Source organism: Macrosteles quadrilineatus, unplaced genomic scaffold, assembly GCF_028750875.1.
Source record: "Macrosteles quadrilineatus isolate MER2022 unplaced genomic scaffold, UCM_ALF_1.0 Scaffold_5__1_contigs__length_97177068, whole genome shotgun sequence".
In the NCBI taxonomy this organism is placed as follows: domain Eukaryota; kingdom Metazoa; phylum Arthropoda; class Insecta; order Hemiptera; family Cicadellidae; genus Macrosteles; species Macrosteles quadrilineatus.
Genome location: NW_026542598.1, coordinates 89429351 through 89454315, shown reverse-complemented (window position 1 = coordinate 89454315; position 24965 = coordinate 89429351). Strand labels below are relative to the sequence as shown.

The 24965-nt window shown below is 34.7% G+C and overlaps 2 protein-coding genes across 2 annotated transcripts in view; one reads left to right on the top strand and one right to left on the bottom strand.

Annotated features, from left to right (window-relative positions):
• The window catches only part of LOC128995214 (protein furry), a 335121-nt gene that overhangs the window by 76733 nt on the left and 233423 nt on the right, over positions 1-24965 (top strand). The window lies entirely within an intron of this gene.
• The window catches only part of LOC128995215 (FMRFamide receptor-like), a 66927-nt gene that overhangs the window by 10313 nt on the left and 31649 nt on the right, over positions 1-24965 (bottom strand). The window contains exons 4-5 of the mRNA XM_054420154.1: positions 22511-22877; positions 557-740 (exon numbers count right to left, since the gene is read on the bottom strand). Coding sequence (XP_054276129.1) covers positions 557-740; positions 22511-22877 — 551 coding nt within the window. The remainder of the gene's footprint in view (positions 1-556; positions 741-22510; positions 22878-24965) is intronic.

Below are 24965 nucleotides of genomic sequence, written 5' to 3'. Positions count from 1 at the left end.
ACGTTACGGCCAATTGCTCCTTTTCTCTGAGTGGAAGGAGGAAAAGGTCGCATGAACTTCAGAACTCTTCGTCAACGGTGATTTTCGGGGTGTACTGTCCTAGACTAACCTACTGGTTTTTGTAAGGATAGTCAACGATTTCATGTAACTGAAACCAATAGTTTTGTCTGGGTCAATGAGCTCTTGCCACCGGAAGATCTTGGTGCATCCCAAATACATCTTTGGCATGGTAATCTGTAAACTGTTTGTGAAAACTACAAGCGCAATATGCATCACTATTGTGCATTTAAGAGTTTCTACTGCAACGTATACATAGCCTCCTCTAACACAACGCCGCTGCGAGACAAAAGTGGCAACGCCGCGAGCTGTAGCACTACGGAGTGTGTAGGCCGGCGGTGCGACGTTGCCACATCGTCCGCCACGTCGTGTCACAGGCTGCTCAGATCATGCCATTCGCACATGAGTTATGTACAGTGGACCTACTTGACCGTTAGGACGTTACGGTGGGTGACGGTTCATGCGTTACGTGACGGTCATGTGATGTGATGTGGCTGACCTGTGACCTGCGTGGTGTCCTGGCGTTTGCGCATGCGCGGACAGAACAGCGAGATGAGCGCTCTCCTGAAGTTCTGGCCGGACACGCAGTAGAGTGCGAAGTTGATGCCGAAGTTTGTGTTGAAGAGGAGGTTGAAGTAGTGCTGAAGTATCACTATTTCGCTCACCGTCTCTGTCTGTATAGCCTGGAACAGAGAGCATGTTTGTGTTTGAACGGGAGTTGTAGGTTGTTTATTTCGGTTTTTGGGTTGTTTGAACTTAAGTATTGAACTTTTGTGGAACAGTAGGTTGGCGTAGTGAGGTAGTATCGGGTATTTAACTTTCTTTTTTACCTGTATAGTTTTTTGAAGGAGTTGAACTGGATGGGGATATATTGTTGATTTTGTAGTACGCATTGGAAATATGGAAAATTATATGTTAATATCGAAGTTTGCATTGGACCACAGTATTGAGTGTTGACGTAGAAATTGGTATCTAAGAGAAGGCGAACTAAGTCTTAATGTTAGTACTTAACAATGTGTTGATGTTTAAGTTACTTTAGAACAAAAGTTGGATTGAGTGTTGATTATGTTGAACAGCTGACTGATCAAGTGTTGATGTATAAGTGTGTGTTTAATAGCTGGTTGATATAGATTTCTGCAAGGTTTGTGTCCAACCTTTTTATTTAGTGTTAATGTTGAGCTTGTGTTGGGGCAGCAGATTTATTAAATGGCGATGATGAAAAGGAAGAGAGGTTGAGTGTGTATGTAAAGGATTCTGGTAAACAGCATTTTGATTGAGTGTTAGTTTTGAAGTTTGTGTTGAACATGTTTGAGTGTTTATGTTAAAGATTGTGGTGGACAGCAGGTCGAAGTAGCACTAAACACGTCATCAAGCAAAAACAAACTGAAAATTATCCACAAGGATCCTTACACTACCAATTAAATTGAAGGTTTACAGACTATAAAAATTTGGTAAGGGGCCCTGAAAAACTTAATTTTAATTACGAGATCACTTAAATTTGTACAGTGCAGTAATAATAAATAATTCAGTCCACAGTTAAAATATGTCAAAAGATATCATAATAATTGAAAATCAGCTATTTTTAATACACTTTAAAAAACTTTAACGATCAACATTTTAACCATCTTTATCAATCATATCATTTAAACTCACCTTAAAATTCCAACGCCTTGTTAAAACTTCGACAAAGGCTTAAATTATATCACCGACATCTTACCATTACAACGGACTGTCACTAAACCATTAACGAAAGCGAGTTTCAGTTCGAAGACGAGCCTAATCCGATACAGCTGACGTTTCAACATTGATATTCGCCGATTGAGCGCGTTTATATTCATTTCAACTTTCATTAATTGCCTTCAAACGCTTTCAATTTTGTGTCTCCCTTTCGTTACGGAGACAGTTATGATTTATTGTATCTTTTTTGTGAGTTTGAAAGATCTTTTCGAGGATTCTGTCGCCAATCACGTTTTTTGTGACAAATCATCCTCTTCGAAGTAAAGGTAGTAATGGTTGACAGATTTAATGAGATTAAAAAATATTTTCGATGGGTTGGCCAAGATCTTTTTTCAGTTTGGGCAAACCATGTTTTGACCTTTTTTCACAACTTGATATTGTTAGTAAAATTTTGTTATCACTAAGTGTAAAAGATAAAAAGAAAAATTGATTAAGTAATGTTTCAACCTAGCTATGTAATGGTGTAGCTTAATAGCCTAGGCGTTGTCTAAAATATCGGTTAACTAACTGTGGAAAATGTATGCAAACAAATTAGCAAGCGAGTTTATTAAACTAGCCAAATGGACTGCAAGTAGCCATTCACTTGACAATAATTACATTTAATGTTCTGTAAACGCTGCTGTAGAACGTACATCTAGTTTCTTTCCGGTTGTTTGAAGAATTTCAGTTGTATTAATATACATTACAGTTTCAAACGATCATCCTAATATGATATATGGAGTTATTATTATTATAAGGTCGAGACGGATTTTAACTTGTTATACGTTCTTCTTAGAGTAAATATATTATAGGTTGGTATTTTTCCTATTATCTACTTATTCATAAGTATTGTTATGGAAGGTTACCTTTTTACAGCACCTGGCAAAATATTTGTCAAACCAATAAGCAAAATAATATTAAGGTATGTGACTTCTTGCGTAAAATCGCATTTAAAAAGGTACAGAAATATAAAAGCCTTTACTTTTGAGTTTTTGGCATTGCAAATGTATTTTGAGTTTTATTGTTAATGTATGGCTCTTTTTGATGATCACATAAACCCTTTTCCTTTTCCTTAGAGCCATATAATTTCCTGGTTAACCTAATTGGTGACCTAACAGTTTAAATGAAAAAGGCTCTAAACTATTGATTCGCCACATTTTATATCCAAAGATTATCTGGAATCAGTTGGATTCGAACCTGGAACCGACCGGACAGAGGTCTCGCGCTGTAATCCCTAAAAACCAAACTCCCGTTGAATACATCAGACCAATAAACCTTATATCGGAAATTATCGTTTTGTGAACATATTAGATAAAATAGCTTATTCCCTTTATGGGAAATTGACTAAAACTCAACAATTTAAACAGCTTTTTAGCACATGGTTTGAATATTTCCAGTAAATGAAATATAAACAACATTAAACGAGATTATTAGATTGTCAGCCAATAAAGCACGCTTGGCCGGAACTACTTTGTAGGTAATTCACCGATGAATATATTGATTATAAGTGATAAGGAAAACTGCCTATCGTCCTCAATAGAACATCATTTATTTTATTTTTTTAAATAGGTAGTGTAATAACTAATAATACTAGCTGTAATACAGATGTGTATGCCGTATCATGTGAATTGATACATACAAAACGTATTGCCAGAAGAACCTAAACCAGATAATATTTCTAGCGCTGACATAATCATTTTTTTAACATTCTACTGGTTCATCAAATAATTTTGTCTAATATGTACTGCCTCATAAAGCCAATGATATGAGTTTATAACACTTAACTATTGTAACTTTTAATCACCAACAGATTTAATTATTTGCATCAACCCTTATATTAGGGTAAAAAAATAATACCTGCATAACTTTTATTTTTAGCCAAAGAAATACTTTACTTTTATGTAAAATTTATTTAAATCCTCAACATGATATAGATTATTTTCTATATGAAGTGAAATAAGTTTTGTGACAATAATAAAATATTTCATCAGTTCTTCGGAAACCTTGAAGCAATACAATAAATTTACAATAATTTCAATACATTAAGATACGATACAATCAATTTCTTTTGTTTTGCAATTGCCTTTAAATAGTAAACACCTCATAATATCGTAATAGGTATCTGAAGCATGTTTAAATGTGTTCATTTAGCTTGTTAAGTTTGAGTTCGCTTATGCCGACTCAATTACTCATGATTGTGGTTTGCTCTTAATTAGGGGAATATTTTAGAATTTTTTGCTCATTAATAAAAAATGCTAATAACAAAACACCTAATGTAAACCGTTAAACCTGGATCTAACCTTTCTATATGGCCCACAGCTGATCCATAAAGATGGCAAATGTAAATAAAATATGTTTAAATGTATAGTTTCATGTTCTTCCTTACGTTTTGGCTGTATCGTTCATTTCATTTAATTGAAACCAAATATACTTGACACCATCCAACTATGATTATGGTAGTTGTGAAAACAATCAGTGTTTCACAATGAGCTTTCCTGAGTTGGAGCTTCATGTAGAAACTCATTTGCCAACTGAGTTTCAAATTATTGACGCAAACACGTGGGAAGCGTATGTTACGCAGATTAGATTCTCAGACCATGTGTGTACTTAACGTTTTCATTAAACACTACAGTTCCGGGTTTAATCTAGTGTTTATCAATTCCATTATCCAGTAGAGGGTTCTGCAGTTAACATGAATGAGATGGGGGATAGAAATTAGTAAAGTTAGTGTTTTGTGCGTTGAAACACTCCCCTTACATAACGGTGGAGGCGAAGAAATCTTAAACTAATACAAATGATTTCCTATAGTACTTTTTTTGTATGATGAAGAGGTATTTGATTTTAAAATGGGATCCTGGAAAATGTGTTTTTACAGTTAAACATTAGAATTACCGTCTTAATGGTCTTTAAAATTTTTATTTTTAAAATAGGTATATTTATTAGTTAATCAAAAACGCGTACTGTTAATACATTTCATGTGACATTTTTAGCGAATTTCCCATACAGGGAATAAGCTATTACCGTAGTACTCATGGTAAGACCTGGACCCGGGACCGATTTACTTTTTCATATTGAGGTCCCTAGAGGAAGTACTTGTTTAACTAATGCTATTTAAATAGGGATTAAATGCGATATTTTTAAGGACATATTTAAGTGTAAATCCAATCAGGTCTGCAGATTTGCTGCGGCGGGGATATTTATTAATGTTTTCCATTAAGCAAATCTTTGATTTGATAGGTTTTGAACTTTTGCAGATTATTATACAGTAGTTTTCCGTTTTTTCTTGGCTCTGCCTCTTTTCTTAACTTTCTTAGCATAAAGAGGGTTTATTTAATACACCCTTTCTGTTATGTGACGATGTCAATAAAATAAAAATTATTGAGAAATTAGTTGTGTGTATGTAAACACCAATAATTGTACCTAATCGATGTTGTGTTTAAGGGATCGTATTTATGCTCAGCTATTTTTGAACTACTTACATATGAGTATAATTTCCTTTTTAATGTTAATAATTCGCTGAAATTAGTAAATTGAATATCAACTTTATTTTTAGCTATTCTAAAATAAGTCAATTGTTTCGAAAAATAGCTGTATCTCGTTTTGTACAGAATATGGTTTAAATGTGGTGTAAATGGATACCAATAAAATATATTTAATATCGTCAAATGAAAAGCGCAATATTATATTGTGTTCTTTTTTGTTAAAGATATTAAGTTAATTAAATCCTAAACTGGAAATGCGTTTAGCAAATTAATCTGTAAAACCATCAAGCTTCGAGTATACTGTAATGTATAATTTTACGAATCGAAACTTCAAAGTTTTTAGTTACGAAAAGTTGTTAAAGGTTAATGTAGGGAGTAAACTGCTCGAGTAAATTAAATCATTTTAGCTTTTTGGGATGAAAACAGGTCAAAACTATAACTTAAACTTTGTGAAAGCACAGCAATGATAAGACTGCACTCATAGTTTGTTTGGGAAAGTTTCACAAGTGTAACACTTTTTTAAAATTATGCTTTTATAAATAACAAATCTTTTTGTAATGGAAAAATAGTTATATTAATATAATGTAATGTAATTAAAATATTCCGATAAAAAAACACACCCACAAAACCTTTATGACATGTTATACGCTCACACACTTAACCAAGTCCTTACAAGACGTAAGGACACATACAAGGTCAAGAGGTCATGTGATTATCACCAGGAGAGTGGGACATCAGTCGGAGAGTCCTGAGGGAATATCAGATGAGACGGGATAAACCAGTGACATGAAAGTCAAACAGGGTCTAACAAGCCCTTAGCTCTGTGTAGCAGATACATTACTTGTAACTCTGTTAGACCAGCTCAACTACTGGTATGGGGTGGTTTGGCAAGTGGGGAACTTGTTATGATCGAACTTTCTTATATACAAAATTATATTAATCCACGGGATTGAAATTTTTCTTGTAGGTTCTTTATGAAGACACCGTTGCCTGCTAAAGTTATTGGTTACATTAGTAAAATACCCCCGCCGCAGCAAACCTGCAGACTAAGCGAATTTCCATTTGCCTGATTTGATTTTCAATTAAATCTATTCAAATAACATTAGGTTTAACGAGTACCTAGGTTTGCTGCCTACAAGGTAATAAAGTGTGTTTTTCAGTAAAATATTAACAGCTTAGTATAAAATAAATCGATTGGCCAAGTTTGATCCAAATATATGCATAAACAAGCAAACTACAAAAGTTTACTTATTCTCCATAAGAATAACATGGAAATTTTTAATTTATAATTTTCTCCGTAACCAATAACCATACAAAAACACTTCAACATACTGAATTATTTGTTTTTTTAAGCTCTTCAAAATGGTCTAGAATAAATTTGGGAAATTTTATGTTTTGAGGGTCAAAAATGAGAAAAACCAATTTTTACCCCGTAAATCCCCCCATAAAACCCCGTTCCCATGGTCCGATCATGCTGGCTCGCGAACTCATTCGAATAAACGTAGGTTTACACGTTTGTACCAAATTTCATCGAAATCGGATCATTTTTGCTCGAGTTATCGTGCTGACGGACACATATATATATATATATATAAATATATAAATATATATATATATGAATTTGAACGGATGGTGTTTTTGGCTTCTAGGAACATCAAAATGAAAAAGTAAATCGGTCCCGGGACTAAGTCTTACCATGAGACCTACGGTAATAGCTTATTCCCTATAGGGAAATTCGCAAAAATGGGACAAATGGGAAATAGTAGTAAAATTGTAATTTAATGTTGACGCGTACGTGTAAAAAATCAAAACTGTAATCGTGATGTGACTGATGGTTCCATACCAAACTCGACGAAGTTCTAAGGAACGAAACTAGTCGTCATACCTTTGGTTGGATAAGGTAATCATTTTATTTTAACAAAACTCTAAAATTATGCGTTCAGTGAGAATTAGCCGCTAAGTATTTGTACAGTTAAATAGGGAAAATATATGACACACCAAAATGTATCTAATTGAAAAATTAAACTACGTATGTGAAATTTAGATGCTAGGTTCTTGCGGGATTTTAACATCTTTCTTTGTGACAGAAAACTGTACTATTTTAGACCGTATCTCCAATAATTTATTTGTGAATTTTGAAGCATGAAAACTCAAGACAAGTTGATCTAGTTTTTATACCATGTACCCTTATATTTTTTTAAACGGTCGTGGAAACCAGCCTCAGGGGACTGAATAAAAGGGAAGTTCTCCGAGGGACTTTGTGCCAAAAACTACAGGAAGTTTGATTGATTTAACAATTATTAACACAAATAAAAACAACCATACTTTTAAATTATACTCACTTGCCTTCAGGTTAGCTCGTTCGCTACGCTAACTCGCCTCCAGGTTGAAGTTCGTTCGCTACGCTCACTCACCTTTTGGTTGCAAATTAGCTGTTGTCATAAATAATAAAAAAAAAAAATAGTGCTGCACCCTGTTGGTAATTCTTGTAACTTTAATGCTATTGCACATCATAGAACAGAACCAACTTGTTTAATTGAAACAGCTGTTAAGATTCATTAATTCCATTTAAATATGAGTACTCATAAGGTTAATATGGGAAACTCCAGAGCCACTGGGGCGGAGCCCGAGAGTCTTATCAGAATAAAAACAGCTTAGTTTTCCTATTTAATGCCTAAAGAATCAGTGTACCAAATTTCAGCCTCCTAGGTAAATGGGAAGTGGGAGAATTAGTGGTGAGTGAGTGAGTGAGTAAGTCAGTCAGTGAGGGCTTTGCCTTATATATATAGATTGGAATGAACACATTTGATGCTATCCATACAAGGCAAAAATCTTAAGTGTCGAACTCCCTTCGTTGAACCTGTTGCAATAACATGATTTAGAAACACATCTGTAGATGTACCTTTATTTAAATACAATTCACTACTGTAATTCCAACTCTGTATTGTTCAGTTAAACAGCCACGACATTCGTATCTATCAAAGCCGTCTTGACAATAGATCAAGGGTTTCTGTACGTTATTGATGTCATTGTGAACGGTTCGGAGGAGTGGTGGGAGGGGGGGGGGCACGTGACCCATTATGTGGTGAATTCTAAAACAATCGAACCTCGAGAAATTCTGAATGTGCTTGAACTCATTGTAAGATTTGGGGGTTTAACGTCCAAAGTTTATAGGTGTATTTTGTTTTTTAACCATACGGTTCGGAGAAGTCTTTTTTCACAACATGGACGTTAAGATTTAGTGAACAAAGATACCAATTAAATAGTAGAATTTGTATCCTATATAGTTTAAAAGTTAATGTCAACTATTCTGGCAGTGTTCTAACAAGATGGCACCAACTAACTGTGGTGTATTACAAAGTGTAAATAAACTTTCAGTTGGCCTGAAACCGAATGTTGTCAAGACATTGTACTAAAGTAGTGTAATTGACCGTAAGTTGGCTGGAAACTTTATGAGAATCGAGTTAAACCTAGTGGAAACTTGGCTGTAGAATAATTCTAATGAACTTCTGGCGTTTGAGATTTCATTACTAGTGTCATTGACTTTGGATACTGCAAGTATTTTGTATATTTTTGAAAACTACATGCAAAATAATGTTACAGTAACTAAAGATAAGAAAACAGCACACATACTTTCGTAGACTAATGGAATAAACCCCCCTTGTTGGTTTGTAAGCTATATAATACAATGAACACTAAAAAATAATAACACTTCTTGAAACTAAAAAATATTAATACTATTGTGAATATAGCTCCTATGCTGTGCTCCGATATTGTGAATGAATATATAAATCAATCTCATTTGACCAATTAATATTTCAAAGTATAGGTAACTGTATTAATGCTACTGATAAATTTTAACTATTTTAAATGGCGTGGGACTGTTTTGTGTTGTTTGGTTGGAATGCTGCTGGTGTGCGTCAAAGTAAAAACTGTGCACCAAAGTAAGGCGTTCTGTACTATAATCTGTGCCAGGAAGCCCACTTTGTCGGGTGACTGTAGGAAAAAGAAATGCCGTGTTTCCCCCCAAAAAGGAAATTTACATACTAAAAGAGAAATAAAATATCATTATATACAATTTATATCTGTTTTTTCACAATATGTTTCAATATTTATAATTTTCTCGTTATCCTACTGGGTAAGAAAGAGCAGTCATAGAATACACGGATACATTTGCAATAACTGGGTATGAAAAAAACATCGGAATATTTTTCTAAATTAAATTTCTTCTTGAAAATAATCCACCGTTGTAGACTATTTACGTGACCAAACCGATTTTACATTGAGTTCCAATTAATCCACATTAGTGATAGCTTTACCACAGAGTTCTGGTTTGCAGATATTGTTTAACATAATTGCATTTAACGGCATAGTTGCACACAATAAGAATTGAACAAACGAAATGCGCCATCTATTTACTAATTGAGTCATAATTACATGTTGTCTGTGCATAAATTTCGGTTTCTATATTGAGCATATATAGTGCTGTATTAATGTAAAATTTTAATTGATGGAATGTGTTTGTAAAACTTTTTCACTTTATTTTTAAACCATATACATATTTTTGAAACCATCAAGATTTGAACAATACTTAAGAGTATTGAAACATTGTTTCTTTTTCCCAAATGGCTGTTTCATTGTAAAAAATAAACTATTAACACACTTATTAACAAGATTTCATCTAAGTGGGAATGCCGCTAGCCTCCAGGAAGCCATCTATGTGGTCTAGGTGCAAAGCTTTGGTCCCAGAGGCCCCAGGTGTAAATACCATCAATCACAAAATGATTTTATCTAGGTGATAATTCCGCGACCCCTAGGTAAGGTGAAAACGGCTCTAGGCTATTGCCTAGTGTCTTATAAAGTAAAGTTCACTCACATAAAAAAGAAACCATCCTTAATATAATACGTGAACGTGATTTCTACGAAACAATACTCCGTAAATAATGGACGGATTTTTACAAACGAGGTGTCAAAATTAAGTAATTTTTGTGTAGACGCCCCCTTTCACCAATTCCTGTAATAAAGGTCCTCGGGTATTGCACCACAGGCCATCAAAATCTTATTATATGAATCCTATTGTATTTCTTATGAAGCAAAGATTTGGTTTACTTAAACCATAGACCGTCAGCTGTGCTGCAGTTAGCATAGGTTCTGGTGCACACCGCTGGGAGCGCCATGTAGTTAGTGCGCGAGAACACCATGGTAACCGCAGCACGGCTAACAGTATTTAATTTTTTTTGTCTAGGCTTAAACAGAAGAATAATTTATATTAATTGCATACTAAAACAGCTGTTCATAGTAAACACATGATACACACAAGAGCGTTCGTTTTCAGTTTCGATAACTGGAGTGGAGTGATTGATTACACTATCTTTGAGTCGACTTTTCTTTTAACTCATCGGAAATTATGACTGTCATTTGTTTTGAAATAGCTTTGCAATTAATTGCTTGAATTCGACCAACAGGTGAACTAGCTTGATTTAATCCTGTTGTTGAATGTTTAGAACATTCTCAATCAGCTGTGTGAGCGGAAGCAAGTGCAGCTGTCATAGCATGAATACACACAATTCCACGCGTCTGATGCTTCTTGTCAAGCAAATCTCGTGCAAGATTTATCCATTTGTGGAGATACTTAAACTAAATCCTGTATAAGGAAGTATTTGCGATTTTTTCTCAAAATAGGCTGACAAGATTTCTAGCGATTGATATGGTAGAACTTCGATGCATTTTGGTCTGTGAGGATCCAATTTTTATAGTATTCAATTTGATATGTTTTTAGTTTTAGTGGGATTGAGGCAGTTACTATACATATCATCTTGACTGATTGTAAGCACCATACGACATTTATACTAAGTTTTATAGTAAATAATTTTTTAACAGGTCTCATAGTTTTTTATTTTCACTTCAATTCCTAAGACGCTAGGCTTAGTTTAGGTTTTATCTCAGGTTAGGCATTCGGAGTCACGTTTCTAAGTCGTAGATATACGCCATTGGTGGTTGGTGCGATTTGAACCCGTTAACTTAGGGACCGAAGCCCCTGTACTCTACCTCTAGACAGGCTCACTCCCCAGTAATAGAAGCCCACTTATAGACAATCCTGCTGTCGTCACAGTTTCAGAATCTGACGTTTAAAACAAAACAAATACACCATTCTAATCCAGTACCTTGTAAAACTATGTTTGTCCTGCAGATAGGAATCCTTTGTAAGGTTAGTCTCAATAAATGATAATAAACTCCTAACACGATGATAAAGAAAAGGCAAGTGGCTAATAATGAACTATGTTTCAAAGAGAGCTCTACCGGCTTGCCTGAGAAAATTGCAGTCCTCGAGCTAATAGATTCATTACTTAAAAGATCATAAAACTCTGAAGTTCTTTTATTTTAAAGTACTCTTTTAGGGAGTAGATTAAAGAGAAATACATCCGTTTTGCGATTTTCTATTCGTGCATATATAAATTGTGGATATTTATAGGCATGCACTGTGGATGCGATACTCTCTGGTGTGGATTAACGTCCGCACTAGCGAGTACTACGATTATCCGCAGTACTATCCTGATAATTAGACCAATTCGTATATACCAAGTAAAAAATGTGGTTCGGATTCCACAATAAACTGTAGGTCCCTTAGTTGCCATTAGCTGTCTGTGTTTAAGGAATATGTCGGTTTTAGTCAAGAACAAGACTACAAGATCGCGCCACTCATCATTCACTCATCTCCATTCATATTTGGCTTAAAATACCTACTTTGTATGGTCGTCATTTAATTAGAAAGTTAAAGTATTAGTCCCCGTACTTCAGCTACTGTTTAATCAGCTAGCTAAAAATCTTTTTTCAAAATTTCTGATTTCTGACGTTGTAATTACTCTTTCGGATATATTGTTTTTCGAAATCGCTGGTTTTATGGGGTTTAAGTTTCTAAACAAACCACTTTATAACGAAAATAAATCAAATACGTTAAGTTCACCTTATATTATTAGTCAAAGCTATGTGTTACATTTTCATGTAATCCCGTGTAAGCGTGTGACGAAACATAATTTTCTATTGTAATGTCCGGCCCGAGGTTTATGGCCTCGGCCAGTCAGCGCCAAACAGTTTATTTCACTTCTAGTCCCCACTGTCAGTTCCACGGCTATTTTTCACACAGGTAATTAAAAGCTCGTTCAACAAGGCCCATTATTGACTCTCAGTTTCGGACGCTTTAGAAATGTTCGCCAAATTACAGTTTAAACAGTGTTACGTTTTGACACTGTAAATACTTTTTTAGTGCTCGTAGTTGGTAGAATGTGTTGGAAATTAGTTTAAACGCGGTTTTGTTATTTTGTTAAATTACTTTTTAAACAGTGTTACGTTTTGACACTGAAAATACTTTTTTAGTGCTCGTAGTTGGTAGCATGTGTGGGAATTTAGAGTTTAAAACGTGGTTTTGTTATTTTGTTAAATTACTCTTTAAACAGTGTTATGTTTTGACATTGTAAATACTTTTTTAGTGGCCGTAGTTGGTAGAATGTGTAGGAAATTAGTTTAAAAGCGGTTTTGTTATTTTGTTAACAATTTTTTTTATATTTAATTTATTTATTTAAGAATTATAACAATTAATGTTGCTGTAGAATGAGATCGATTAGGAAAATTAATTTTGAAATAATTAATTAATTGGTTGGCAGTTTGAAGTTATTTGTTTTACTATATAACTATTTTGTGTATAATAACTGTACAGACGTTTCTGTAGTAGTATTCTTTAACTTACAAACTTTTCTCTTGTCGCTAAAATTGTTTGTCTATGGAAACCATACATTTCGTAACATTTGATTGCAAAACCTTTATGTTAGTTATTTGACAGCGTTTTGTAAAATTTGACGATTAGGTTGGTTTAGTAAACCTACAAATTTGTTTTTAGGGTTTACAATTACTTTCCTTTCCCTCTTTTAAGATCAGGTTGGTTTTCGGATACATAAAATGAGATGCTGCTTCACCCTTATCGATTTAAATCTGGAAGGGATATCTTGTCCCAAAACATCTATAAAACGACAACCCACATTGGGAAACGAAGATTACAGTTATAGCATATTCCTTATTGTGAAATTACCTAATTGTCCTAGTTTAGATATGGAATTTGCTACAGTATTTTGAAGTTTGGACTTACTGTAATTTTTATTTATTATATTATATAGTTTTAAGTTGATCTTTTATTAGCTTTAAGAACGTTTCCTGAAGTCAGTGACGTATTCAGTCAGATAAAGAAAACACCGTATTTCAAGCCACGCCCTGGTCCATCCAACCATCAATTTATCATTGTCTTCTCGATTGCCTTTGCTTTTCCAATAAGTTATTTGTTTGTGAAAATATCTCGGATTCTCAATAACATGTAAACCTGTGTTTTTATGTGGGCTAAAACACAATTTGGAAACTTTTTTTAAGGGGTTGACGGTCTCTTTTAACCTTGCATTTTGGCCCGTCCACATAGACTACAGATCACTTAAAGAAACACAATAGTTTAGTGGGCATATAAACCAAATTTTGATGGTTTGAGACGATCACCCGCATTATTTTATCCCTGTGATCACCTGGCCTATACAGGGTGTTTCCGGGGAGCGAGCTGGTGTAGTGGTTAGAGCGCGGGACTTAAGTCCCTGAGGTCCCGGGTTCGACCCCCGCCAAATCACCAATGGACTTTATCTAAGTAATAATGCCGCAACCCCTAGGTCTAGCCTGAAGTAATGTGAACAACCATCCCAGGCTCGTGCCTAGCGTCTTAGGAAAAAAATACAGGGTGTTTCCAAATTGTTCGGACATATTTTGTGGACTTGTTCCTTGGGCTAAGACAAACATCAAATGCCATATAAGTATGGGTCTAAAATGCCTAGATTTATGTTTGTCTATTTTTAAGCATTATTTTATATCTTAAGCATTTTTTCAAAATTTGTATAAATGTGTATTTTACTAGGTAAAAAGAGCTTACAAACTTTCGATTCAATATCTCAAGCCGTTTCAATATGGCGGCCATTAAAATCTTTAATGCCAAATTTCATGAAAACCGTAAATATTAAGAAAATTGTTTTTCCAATAAAAAAGATAGAGAATTTAAATCCAAATTAAATGAGACCTTGTTGTTTAATAATTAAGTTCCTAGCAATTCGAAATGCCTTGTCGAAAAGTTTACTTTTCATTCCAAGCTTAAGAAATTTTGTTGTTTTTTTCTAAAATGTTGTATTTCTATGTATACAAAATTGAATTTAAGAAATATTAATAATTCTTTATTTTTCTTGTTTCAGGTGAGACATACATGTTAAGCTGATTACCATATATCACTATGCGTAAGTTTAGTGTGTGTTTGTATTTCGTTTTCACATGTAAGATGCATTATAATAATTGATTAATGTTAATTGTACGTAAAATTAATAAGCTAGGGAGATTGAAAAACGTTTCTTTTGGTCATTATTAGTTCATATTTGTTAAGATCGCATCATTGAAAAATATATCTTGACAAGTAACTTTTTTGTGTTGAATTCTGAGATAGTTATTTTCCCTATCATGAAATTTGTTTCAATAAAACGTATCGTATGTTAAACCACGCAACGATTATTGTATTATTATTATTTTTATTCGTATTGAAACCCTGATTTGAATCTATTGATGTTTACTTATTCACCTTCTCAATAAGTATTTTCAAAACCAATGGATTTTACCTAAGCTATAATACACAAACCTTTAAGCCTATCCTGAAATAATGTAAAAAAAGCTCGGACTAGAATCTCGTTAGAATTAAAAAAACTGTGTTAAAGATTTGTGTTCAGGTTTTGCTTTGAAGTTTTTTAAAACAACGCATGTAAGCATTTTTCTCATCCCTCAACATATTCAATACTTCTTTTATGACGTCAGCCAAACGCCTCTTATGTCGTGTAATGTCCAATAGGGAAATATCGGCTTTTGAAAGAGCTAATGGAATTTATTCAGGAAGCATTCCTCGGCTGAAGGTTTGGTGAACCGCGATAAATACATGTGATATACATTTTGTATACGTGTAATCTACTTGAATGACACTTACAGAAAAGTTGTAAAAAGCATAAATAAAATTATCATTGTAAAATAATGGGGAAATGCTGTTTCTGCTGGTTTACATGGTATCGTATCGCATTGAATTTAGCAATAACTTATTTTATTTGTTATGTTAACTGATTGGTGTATAAAAAACATATTGGCATTATTATGCATTTAATTTTAATTTTAATGCCTCTGTCTATTGAAACACAATTTTGAGTGATTAAAAAACAGCTTTTTTAGTATTTTGATTAAATTAAATGTTGTTTTCTTTAGGCATTAATTTAAGTTAAAATTAAACACAATTAGAAACTTGGTCCTTTTTAAATGCATCCTGTAACTCATGTTCTTATCAAGTAAAATGGCATGAGTAAAAGTTGTATGAAAAAAGATAAACATGTATTTTACCCTTAAGTCCTGCCTTTGAACTTCCCGTGAATTGGTTCAGTTTTTGAAAACTTTTATGGTTATTATGAAAATTTTTATTTGATACAACAGTTAAATTAACTTTGTGGAATCGTTACGTAGTTAAGCATCCCCAATTTTACAAAAAAAAAAAAAAAAAAAAAAAAAAAACACTGTCACAAAACCAGTATAGGCTACAATATACATAAATCTAGTAAGACTTTGAATTATGTTGCTTCTAGTTACGATAGTTAATAGTTTGTCATGATGATTCTTGGATAGAACATAACGTCATTGAAAAACTCTACTACTCTAAATACAAAACCCAAATCATTACAATGGTTACACGGCTATTATTTTCGACTAAGCAAAACTTTCTCTTATTATTATTAAATAATTATCAATAACAGTTTAGTCACTTGACAGTTTTTAACGTATAATATTGAAACAATTCTAGCTATTGTTAGGTAAAATACCAGGAAAAGCATGCTATAAGTGGATCCATCGGTGATCTGGGCTTTGTTCAATATAAGCTTACAATGGTGAAGCATCAGGGGAGCCTTTGATAGCAGGTCGGATACATCCGCTTGTAAGAGGGGGGGAGATGTTACTGGTCTTATAATGGTTAATAATGGACTTGTCCCTGTACAAGCGTTGGCTGTTGACTTGTAATACAATGTTAGGACGGTAAAACTTGTAATACAATATCAGGTTATTTTGTAATACAATATCAATATTGTGTAACTTGTAATATAAGTATCTTGTTGGCTTTAAACCTACATTTTGAACATTACAGTATTAGTTGGGAAAATAAATATTGGAACTTACCGAAGTTTATACTATTCCTTCGATTTATTATCATGGAAAGTTGATTGCTTTCACTTTGAGTTTTGGATAAATTACCTTTATTTTGGTAAAACAATACTTTAAAGTGTAAAATAATTACCAAAAATATTGGGAACCCCTCCGCTATAGCAGATGGACTTAATATGTGTTTTAAATTGATACTTTCGTTACGTTTTTTAGTATTTCAAAAATTAAATAGTCTTTGCGACAATTGATTTAGTGGATTAAATGTTTCTTTGGAGATTACTACTTGACATAATTAATTAATTGCGTCAATAACTACGAAGGGTCAATTACTATGTGGAGGGTATTTGACTACAGAAATATGTAAAATCGTTACAAATTTAACATATATAGTATAGTATTAAAATAATCAAATACTTTGTTTAAAGTACATATAAAATTGGAAAGATAAATATTTGGCTTAAATATTTTGTTTAATTCATATTAATTATGAAATGCATTAAACACAACGACTATTAAAAATAAATAATTCCTTCTGTAAACCTCAAAATAAATTGTAATGTTTACCTTCAATATTTCAATGCATTCAGATGAATAAGGAAATACATTTTGTACAGTTGAAAGAAAATTATTGCTTTTGTGTACCTCATAATAGACTTTTTTTGTAGGGTAAATATTTGAAATTCGTAAAAATCCACGGTAACAGTATTTTTGGCAGGTATTGAACGTCAAATCAACGATTTTACGAGGCCCAGGTTGATGAATGAAAAGACATGACAGTGATTAAATGTCTCGGGAATGAATAAACTTTTGTGACGTTGTGATATAACATTGGCAGCACAGATTGTTTAGGCATCGGTGAGTTCGTTTTCACTCGATTCTACAATTTAATTTTTAAGTTAGAACAAATTTATAAACTTTAGCACGATAGGTAATGCTTAGAATAGGACTATTGCAATGATGAAATGAGGGAATAAAATACATAAAATACTTTATTAATAATTGATGTAAAAATGAAAGATATTAAAACATTAACACTTCAAACTGTGAACATATTAGAACAACATAATAAAAAAATCAAGCAGCTGATATTAAAAGATACATTAAAAAGATATTTGATTATATAGCATTAAACAAAGCAATACTATATAAAATCTTCAACATTCCCCCTTAATCAAACATCTTTTTTTTTTTATTTAATCTGAGTCTTTAAGTCCCAAGTCCGTCACAAAGTGATTACATTTTTCACGTGACAAAGATTTGGTTTAAATATCAGCCGTCATATTTACAGTTGGCATATACTTGATTTCAATGCTTTTCTTAACCATATTCTTGACCTTTAGCAACAAGACGTGCTTTGAACTTCTCACGATCACCATCTACATTTTGCTTAGTTTTATAAACCCATTTGCGTTTAACCACATTTTCATTCTTCGGACGATCAACCAACTCCCAAACATTGTTCTTAATTAGAGAATTATACTCTTTATCCATGGCATTCATCCACTCTTCTTTGAAATTACTTTTAATTGCCTCATTGAAAGTTTGCGGTTGATCAAAAATATCGACAGCTTGATATGAAACGAAGTCGTTCATCCATAATGGTTTTCTGCGATCACGTTCAGGTCTTTTATCTTCAATCAAAGAATTTCCTTCTTCCAAAACTTGCTGTTCTAGATAAGAATTTTCATTTACTGAAACTTCCTGTTCACTTTCATTGTTAGAATGAATAAGATTTTCTTTGTTGTCAACACATGTTATATCATTGTTTGGTTCTTCCACAAGTTCAGTTGTGCTACTGTTTATAACAGTGTATTCAACTTGTTGACTTTCATTTTTCAGGTCATCATTCACATCAGAGGTATGACATTGGTCTTCTACAAAAACAACATCACGTGCTTTTATAATAGAATAAGGTTTCTTAGGATCAATTAGTCTGTAGCCTTTGGAATGTTCACAATATCCAACCATAATACAAGGCTTTGCTTTTGTGTCAAGTTTCTTTCTGTAACATTTGGGAATATGAACATAAGCTTTACAGCCAAAAACCCGTAAGTGACTTAGATCAACCTTTGAACCAGTCCAAACTTCCTCTGGTGTTGCATTCTTTAAAGCTGCTGTAGGACTACGATTCTTCAAATAGATAGCTGTGTTTATAGCTTCTCCCCAATATCGTTTTCCTAAACCTGAATCTTGAAGTAAACATCTTGTCTTTTCAACTAGTGTTCGGTTAATACGTACACTTACACCATTTTGCTCTGGAGTGTGGGGTATAGTGGTCTCATGAACAATGCCATTTAAACGTAGAAAATCTGCAAATTGTTTGTTAACATACTCACCCTTGCCATTATCAGTTCTCAAGCGCTTAATTTTAAAGCCAGTTTGATTTTCTACTTCCATTTTGAAGTCTTTGAACTTACTTAAAACCTCATTTTTGTGTTTAAGTAAATAACCAAAAGTTTTTCTTGAGAGATCATCGGTGAATGTTAAAAGATAAAGAGATCCACCCCAACTTTTAACTGACATTGATCCACATAAGTCTGAATGAATTAGCTCAAGTAATGAAGTAGCTCTGATACTTTGACCTTTAGGAAAAGATTTTCTTGTTATCTTACCTTCAATACATGTGGTACAAGTATTCTCCTTTTCTGATTTTGAATAATTTACTCCATTAACTAAACCATTTCTTAGTAAATCCATTCCTTTATGACTTAGATGGCCTAATCTACGGTGCCACGTACCTTTGGTAGCAACTGTAAGAGCAGCTGATGAATTATCTTCTTTGAATTCAGAGTGACCATTCAACTCTGTTGACTCAATTAAATTTAGTTTATATACACCGCCGTCATTCACAGCAGAAATGTCACTATTTCCCTCTATTCGACAGTCATTTTCTGAATAAATTCTGCACGAATCTTTGTCAAAAACTACTATTTTACCTTTTTCTGTAATTTTATTTACAGACAACAAATTAGTAGTAAGTTCTGGTATGTATAAAACATCCTTAACAGTAACTTTATTAGAATTTTCTATATAAAGTTCAATATCACCAACACAATTACTTGTAAGTTTTGCATTATTGGCCACCAAAACTTCCTTCTTTTCAAACTTACCATTTTTCACCATTTGATTACTCATATGAGTTGTACAACCTGAATCAATTACCCAATCATTATGATCAACTTTGGATGCATAAGATTTTATATTTTCAGTATGGAAAACAGTTGTAAGCAATAGATTGTCATTTTCTTTGTGTTTCCCAACATAATTTGCCTTAGATCTGTGCTGAGAATTATTGCCAAGATTAGGACAGTTAGGCTTAATATGTCCAGGTTGATTACAAAGATGACAAATAATTTTCTTCTGTGGTCTAAACTTACCTTTTGAATCTTTCAACTTCTCAATTTTCTTGGCATAAGAATGTTTAATTGCCAAAGCTGATTCACTTCCAGTTGACGTATTTTCAGACCTCCTAAAATCCTCTTGTAAGAGACGAGTTTTAACAAACTCACTTGAGACAGTTGTTTGAGTAACTTCAATACCCATTATAAGTGGTTCATATTCTGAAGGTAAACCACCCAGAAGTAGCATTGCAACTTCTTCATCACCAACAATGTGATTTATGTCAGCTAACTGTTGAACTAAGGACAAAGTTCCATTTACATAGTCTGCCATTGTGCTAAAATCTTCCAATTTAGTTCTAAGTAAACGTCTTAAAAGACTAAGTCTTCTAACCAAACTTTTGTTTTCAAAAGCATTCTGGAGATTATCCCAAGCTTCTTTAGCAGTGTTAGCATTCCTAACATAAGGATAACAAATAGGCAAAACATTTAAACAAATTTTTGCAAGAGCCTTTTGATCCCTGTTTTTATCTCTGATTGCAGTATCAACAGATACACAATCCCAAAGTCCATCAATTATTAATGCCATTTTCATAGAAAACTTCCAATTGTTATAATTTGAAACACCCTCTAGACGTTCAACATTACTATTTCCTCCCATTATAATTTTTGTCATACTAGACAATCCTGTATTACTTGAGGTAGGTGTAATAGTAGGAGTTGTATTAGTGTTTTCTTGTGTAGTTTCCATTTTAGGTTAAACAACTTAAAAATTTCAGTTCAAGAAATTAGGTAACAAAATATTGTTCATAAGCCTAGAAATCTTACCAAACACAATCAGTCCTGAATTCTTCATTTTAATGTAGTTTTATACATATTCAAAATGAATTATATCAAAAACGTCTTCTGGGCCCATAACCTGATGAAATGAGGGAATAAAATACATAAAATACTTTATTAATAATTGATGTAAAAATGAAAGATATTAAAACATTAACACTTCAAACTGTGAACATATTAGAACAACATAATAAAAAAATCAAGCAGCTGATATTAAAAGATACATTAAAAAGATATTTGATTATATAGCATTAAACAAAGCAATACTATATAAAATCTTCAACATGCAATATTTTTAATTGGTCAAATGATTGTACTTTGACAAAGTTAGCAAAACTGCAGATTTCATGAAGTTAAATATTGCAATTTTCCATTAACGAGTCATATTTACCCTAATACGTTTGATTTAAAGAGTACCTAACTTTTCTGCTACGTGGAAGTGAAAAGTAGTTTTTTTTATTAAAATGTTTATAGTATAAAAGGAAAAAATAAAATTTTCAAATTTGATCAAAATGTATCCAAAAACAAGCAAACTACAACAGTTTTTGTTGAATCCATAAAATAATATAGGGTTATTTTTAATTGTAAAACAATGTTCCAATATACAAAATGTTTTTTATCCACACGATAGTTGTAGTAAACATTTTCTATTTCTATTTTAAAGAGTACAAGTTTGTAAAACACGATTTTTGAAAAATTCTTGAACCCCATAACACCCCTATTACCTGATCTTGCTGGTTTGTGAATTCAATCAAGTTTAATCAGCTCTAATCATTCTACCAAACTCAATAAAAATCTTATTAATCGGTACTCGAGTTATCGTCTTCACGGAAACACATAAATGTATCAACATTTTTACGAATATTGTTTTTGGCTTCTGGGTAGATCAAAATGAATCAGTAAATAGGTCTTTCCGTGCCACCTAAGCTTTATACCCAAGGAAATTCGATAGATAGCGAAAAAAAATAGGCAATCATAAACAGTTAGCGTACAGTGTGCACGTACAATATGTTATGTTAGTACTCTACCACACGCTAGCTTATCAAAGGCCTTTATGTGACATAGACCGCAGGGATTCAGGAAGACATTAGATATATGTGCATAAGGCCTGTCCCAGGTGCTTCCGACACCTGTACCACCTGTCGCTTGACAATAGCTTGTCGTTGTTTATGGCTTCAACGGGAATGCAGATTGAGCCAAGTATTAGGTCAATCACGATTGTGATCTACATGCCAATATGCTTGGTGATATAGGTACGTTTATACAGGTTGTTCCAAAAAAGGTTGAAAATAAAATTTACTTAGTGACACCTTGGGTGGAAATGAGTAATTTTTTTTGCATAAACGTATGTCTGATACTTAAAGAAAAATTAAAAGACTAATTACAACGCCAAAACTTTATTGTAGATGCCCTATATCACGTCCACAAAAGTATGCTTTGAACCCTCTCACGAAAAAAAGACAACACTTCTTTAAATGTAAAACGCAATATAAAATTTACTGCTCTTCAATAATATTTCCGTAACTTCTGTTGAGCTCAACTGTCCGCCAAGTACCTGAAAAGACTTTGTTCACCGTAGCTAGTAATCACAATAGACAATATAGCTATCAGTAAACGTTAGCTACGCCATAGCTTCCTTTACAAGGCCTCAACGAGGCAACAATGGCAACGTCGCAGAGTCGTCCTACAGGACGTTTGTTATTACTGTCATTCCAAGCAATAGGCCGGCCTGAGCGACGTTGCCATACACCAACGCCGTGGTCTTGTATTAGATGAGGCTATGGCTACAATCAATAAAATAATGTGTCAATGCGTCTTACTCACCTCGTTGACGAACACCCAGACTCTGATGACGTACGAGGGTAGGTTCAGACATATAAACACTGAGGACACAACCAGCAGCATCTCTGTCACTTTAGTCTGTGAAGAAGACGCTTGTTTGGACTGTGATCGGGCGAGGATCGGACGCTTCACCCCCACCGGACCGATATTGTTGACTTCTGACTTGCCAGAGTTAGTCATAGACCTCCTAACTCGTGCTAGCCTCCACACTGTCTTGCTGATCAGGGTGTTGAGCACGACGATCAGACAGAACGGGATGAGCAGAGTGACCACAAAGTCTATGTAGTTGAGTGTAGTGGCCAGGTCCATCCAGTGGTCTACCAGGCTACACACTAGGAGTGTAGAGTTGCTGAAACAAGAGACAATTACTGAATAACAGATGAGTCACACTGCCTTGCTGATCAGAGTGTTGAGCACCAGACAGAAGGGGATGAGCAGAGTGACCACGAAGTCTATGTAGTTGAGTGTAGTGGCCAGGTCCATCCAGTGGTCTACCAGGCTACACACTAGAAGTGTAGAGTTGCTGAAACAAGAGAGACAATTACTGAATAACAGATAAGTCACACTGTCTTGCTGATCAGGGTGTTGAGCACCAGACAGAAGGGGATGAGCCGAGTGACCACGAAGTCTATGTAGTTGAGTGTAGTGGCTAGGTCCATCCAGTGGTCTACCAGGCTACACACTAGGAGTGTAGAGTTGCTGAAACAAGAGAGACAATTACTGAATAACAGATGAGTCACACTGTCTTGCTGATCAGAGTGTTGAGCACCAGACAGAAGGGGATGAGCAGAGTGACCACGAAGTCTATGTAGTTGAGTGTAGTGGCCAGGTCCATCCAGTGGTCTACCAGACTACACACTAGGAGTGTAGAGTTGCTGAAACAAGAGACAATTACTGAATAACAGATGAGTCACACTGTCTTGCTGATCAGGGTGTTGAGCACCAGACAGAAGGGGATGAGCAGAGTGACCACGAAGTCTATGTAGTTGAGTGTAGTGGCCAGGTCCATCCAGTGGTCTACCAGACTACACACTAGGAGTGTAGAGTTGCTGAAACAAGAGACAATTACTGAATAACAGATGAGTCACACTGTCTTGCTGATCAGGGTGTTGAGCACCAGACAGAAGGGGATGAGCAGAGTGACCACGAAGTCTATGTAGTTGAGTGTAGTGGCCAGGTCCATCCAGTGGTCTACCAGGCTACACACTAGGAGTGTAGAGTTGCTGAAACAAGAGAGACAATTACTGAATAACAGATGAGTCACACTGTCTTGCTGATCAGGGTGTTGAGCACGACGATCAGACAGAAGGGGATGAGCAGAGTGACCACGAAGTCTATATAGTTGAGTGTAGTTGCCAGGTCCATCCAGTGGTCTACCAGACTACACACTAGGAGTGTAGAGTTGCTGAAACAAGAGAGACAATTACTGAATAACAGATGAGCCACACTGTCTTGCTGATCAGAGTGTTGAGCACCAGACAGAAGGGGATGAGCAGAGTGACCACGAAGTCTATGTAGTTGAGTGTAGTGGCCAGGTCCATCCAGTGGTCTACCAGACTACACACTAGGAGTGTAGAGTTGCTGAAACAAGAGAGACAATTGCTGAATAACAGATGAGTCACACTGTCTTGCTGATCAGAGTGTTGAGCACGACGATCAGACAGAAGGGGATGAGCAGAGTGACCACGAAGTCTATATAGTTGAGTGTAGTTGCCAGGTCCATCCAGTGGTCTACCAGACTACACACTAGGAGTGTAGAGTTGCTGAAACAAGAGAGACAATTACTGAATAACAGATGAGCCACACTGTCTTGCTGATCAGAGTGTTGAGCACCAGACAGAAGGGGATGAGCAGAGTGACCACGAAGTCTATGTAGTTGAGTGTAGTGGCCAGGTCCATCCAGTGGTCTACCAGACTACACACTAGGAGTGTAGAGTTGCTGAAACAAGAGACAATTACTGAACAACAGATGAGTCACACTGTCTTGCTGATCAGGGTGTTGAGCACCAGACAGAAGGGGATGAGCAGAGTGACCACGAAGTCTATGTAGTTGAGTGTAGTAGCCAGGTCCATCCAGTGGTCTACCAGACTACACACTAGAAGTGTATAGTTGCTGAAACAAGAGACAATTACTGAATAACAGATGAGTCACACTGTCTTGCTGATCAGGGTGTTGAGCACGATCAGACAGAAGGGGATGAGCAGAGTGACCACGAAGTCTATGTAGTTGAGTGTAGTGGCCAGGTCCATCCAGTGGTCTACCAGGCTACACACTAGGAGTGTAGAGTTGCTGAAACAAGAGATAATTACTGAATATCAGATGAGCCACACTGTCTTGCTGATCAGGGTGTTGAGCACCAGACAGAAGGGGATGAGCAGAGTGACCACGAAGTCTATGTAGTTGAGTGTAGTGGCCAGGTCCATCCAGTGGTCTACC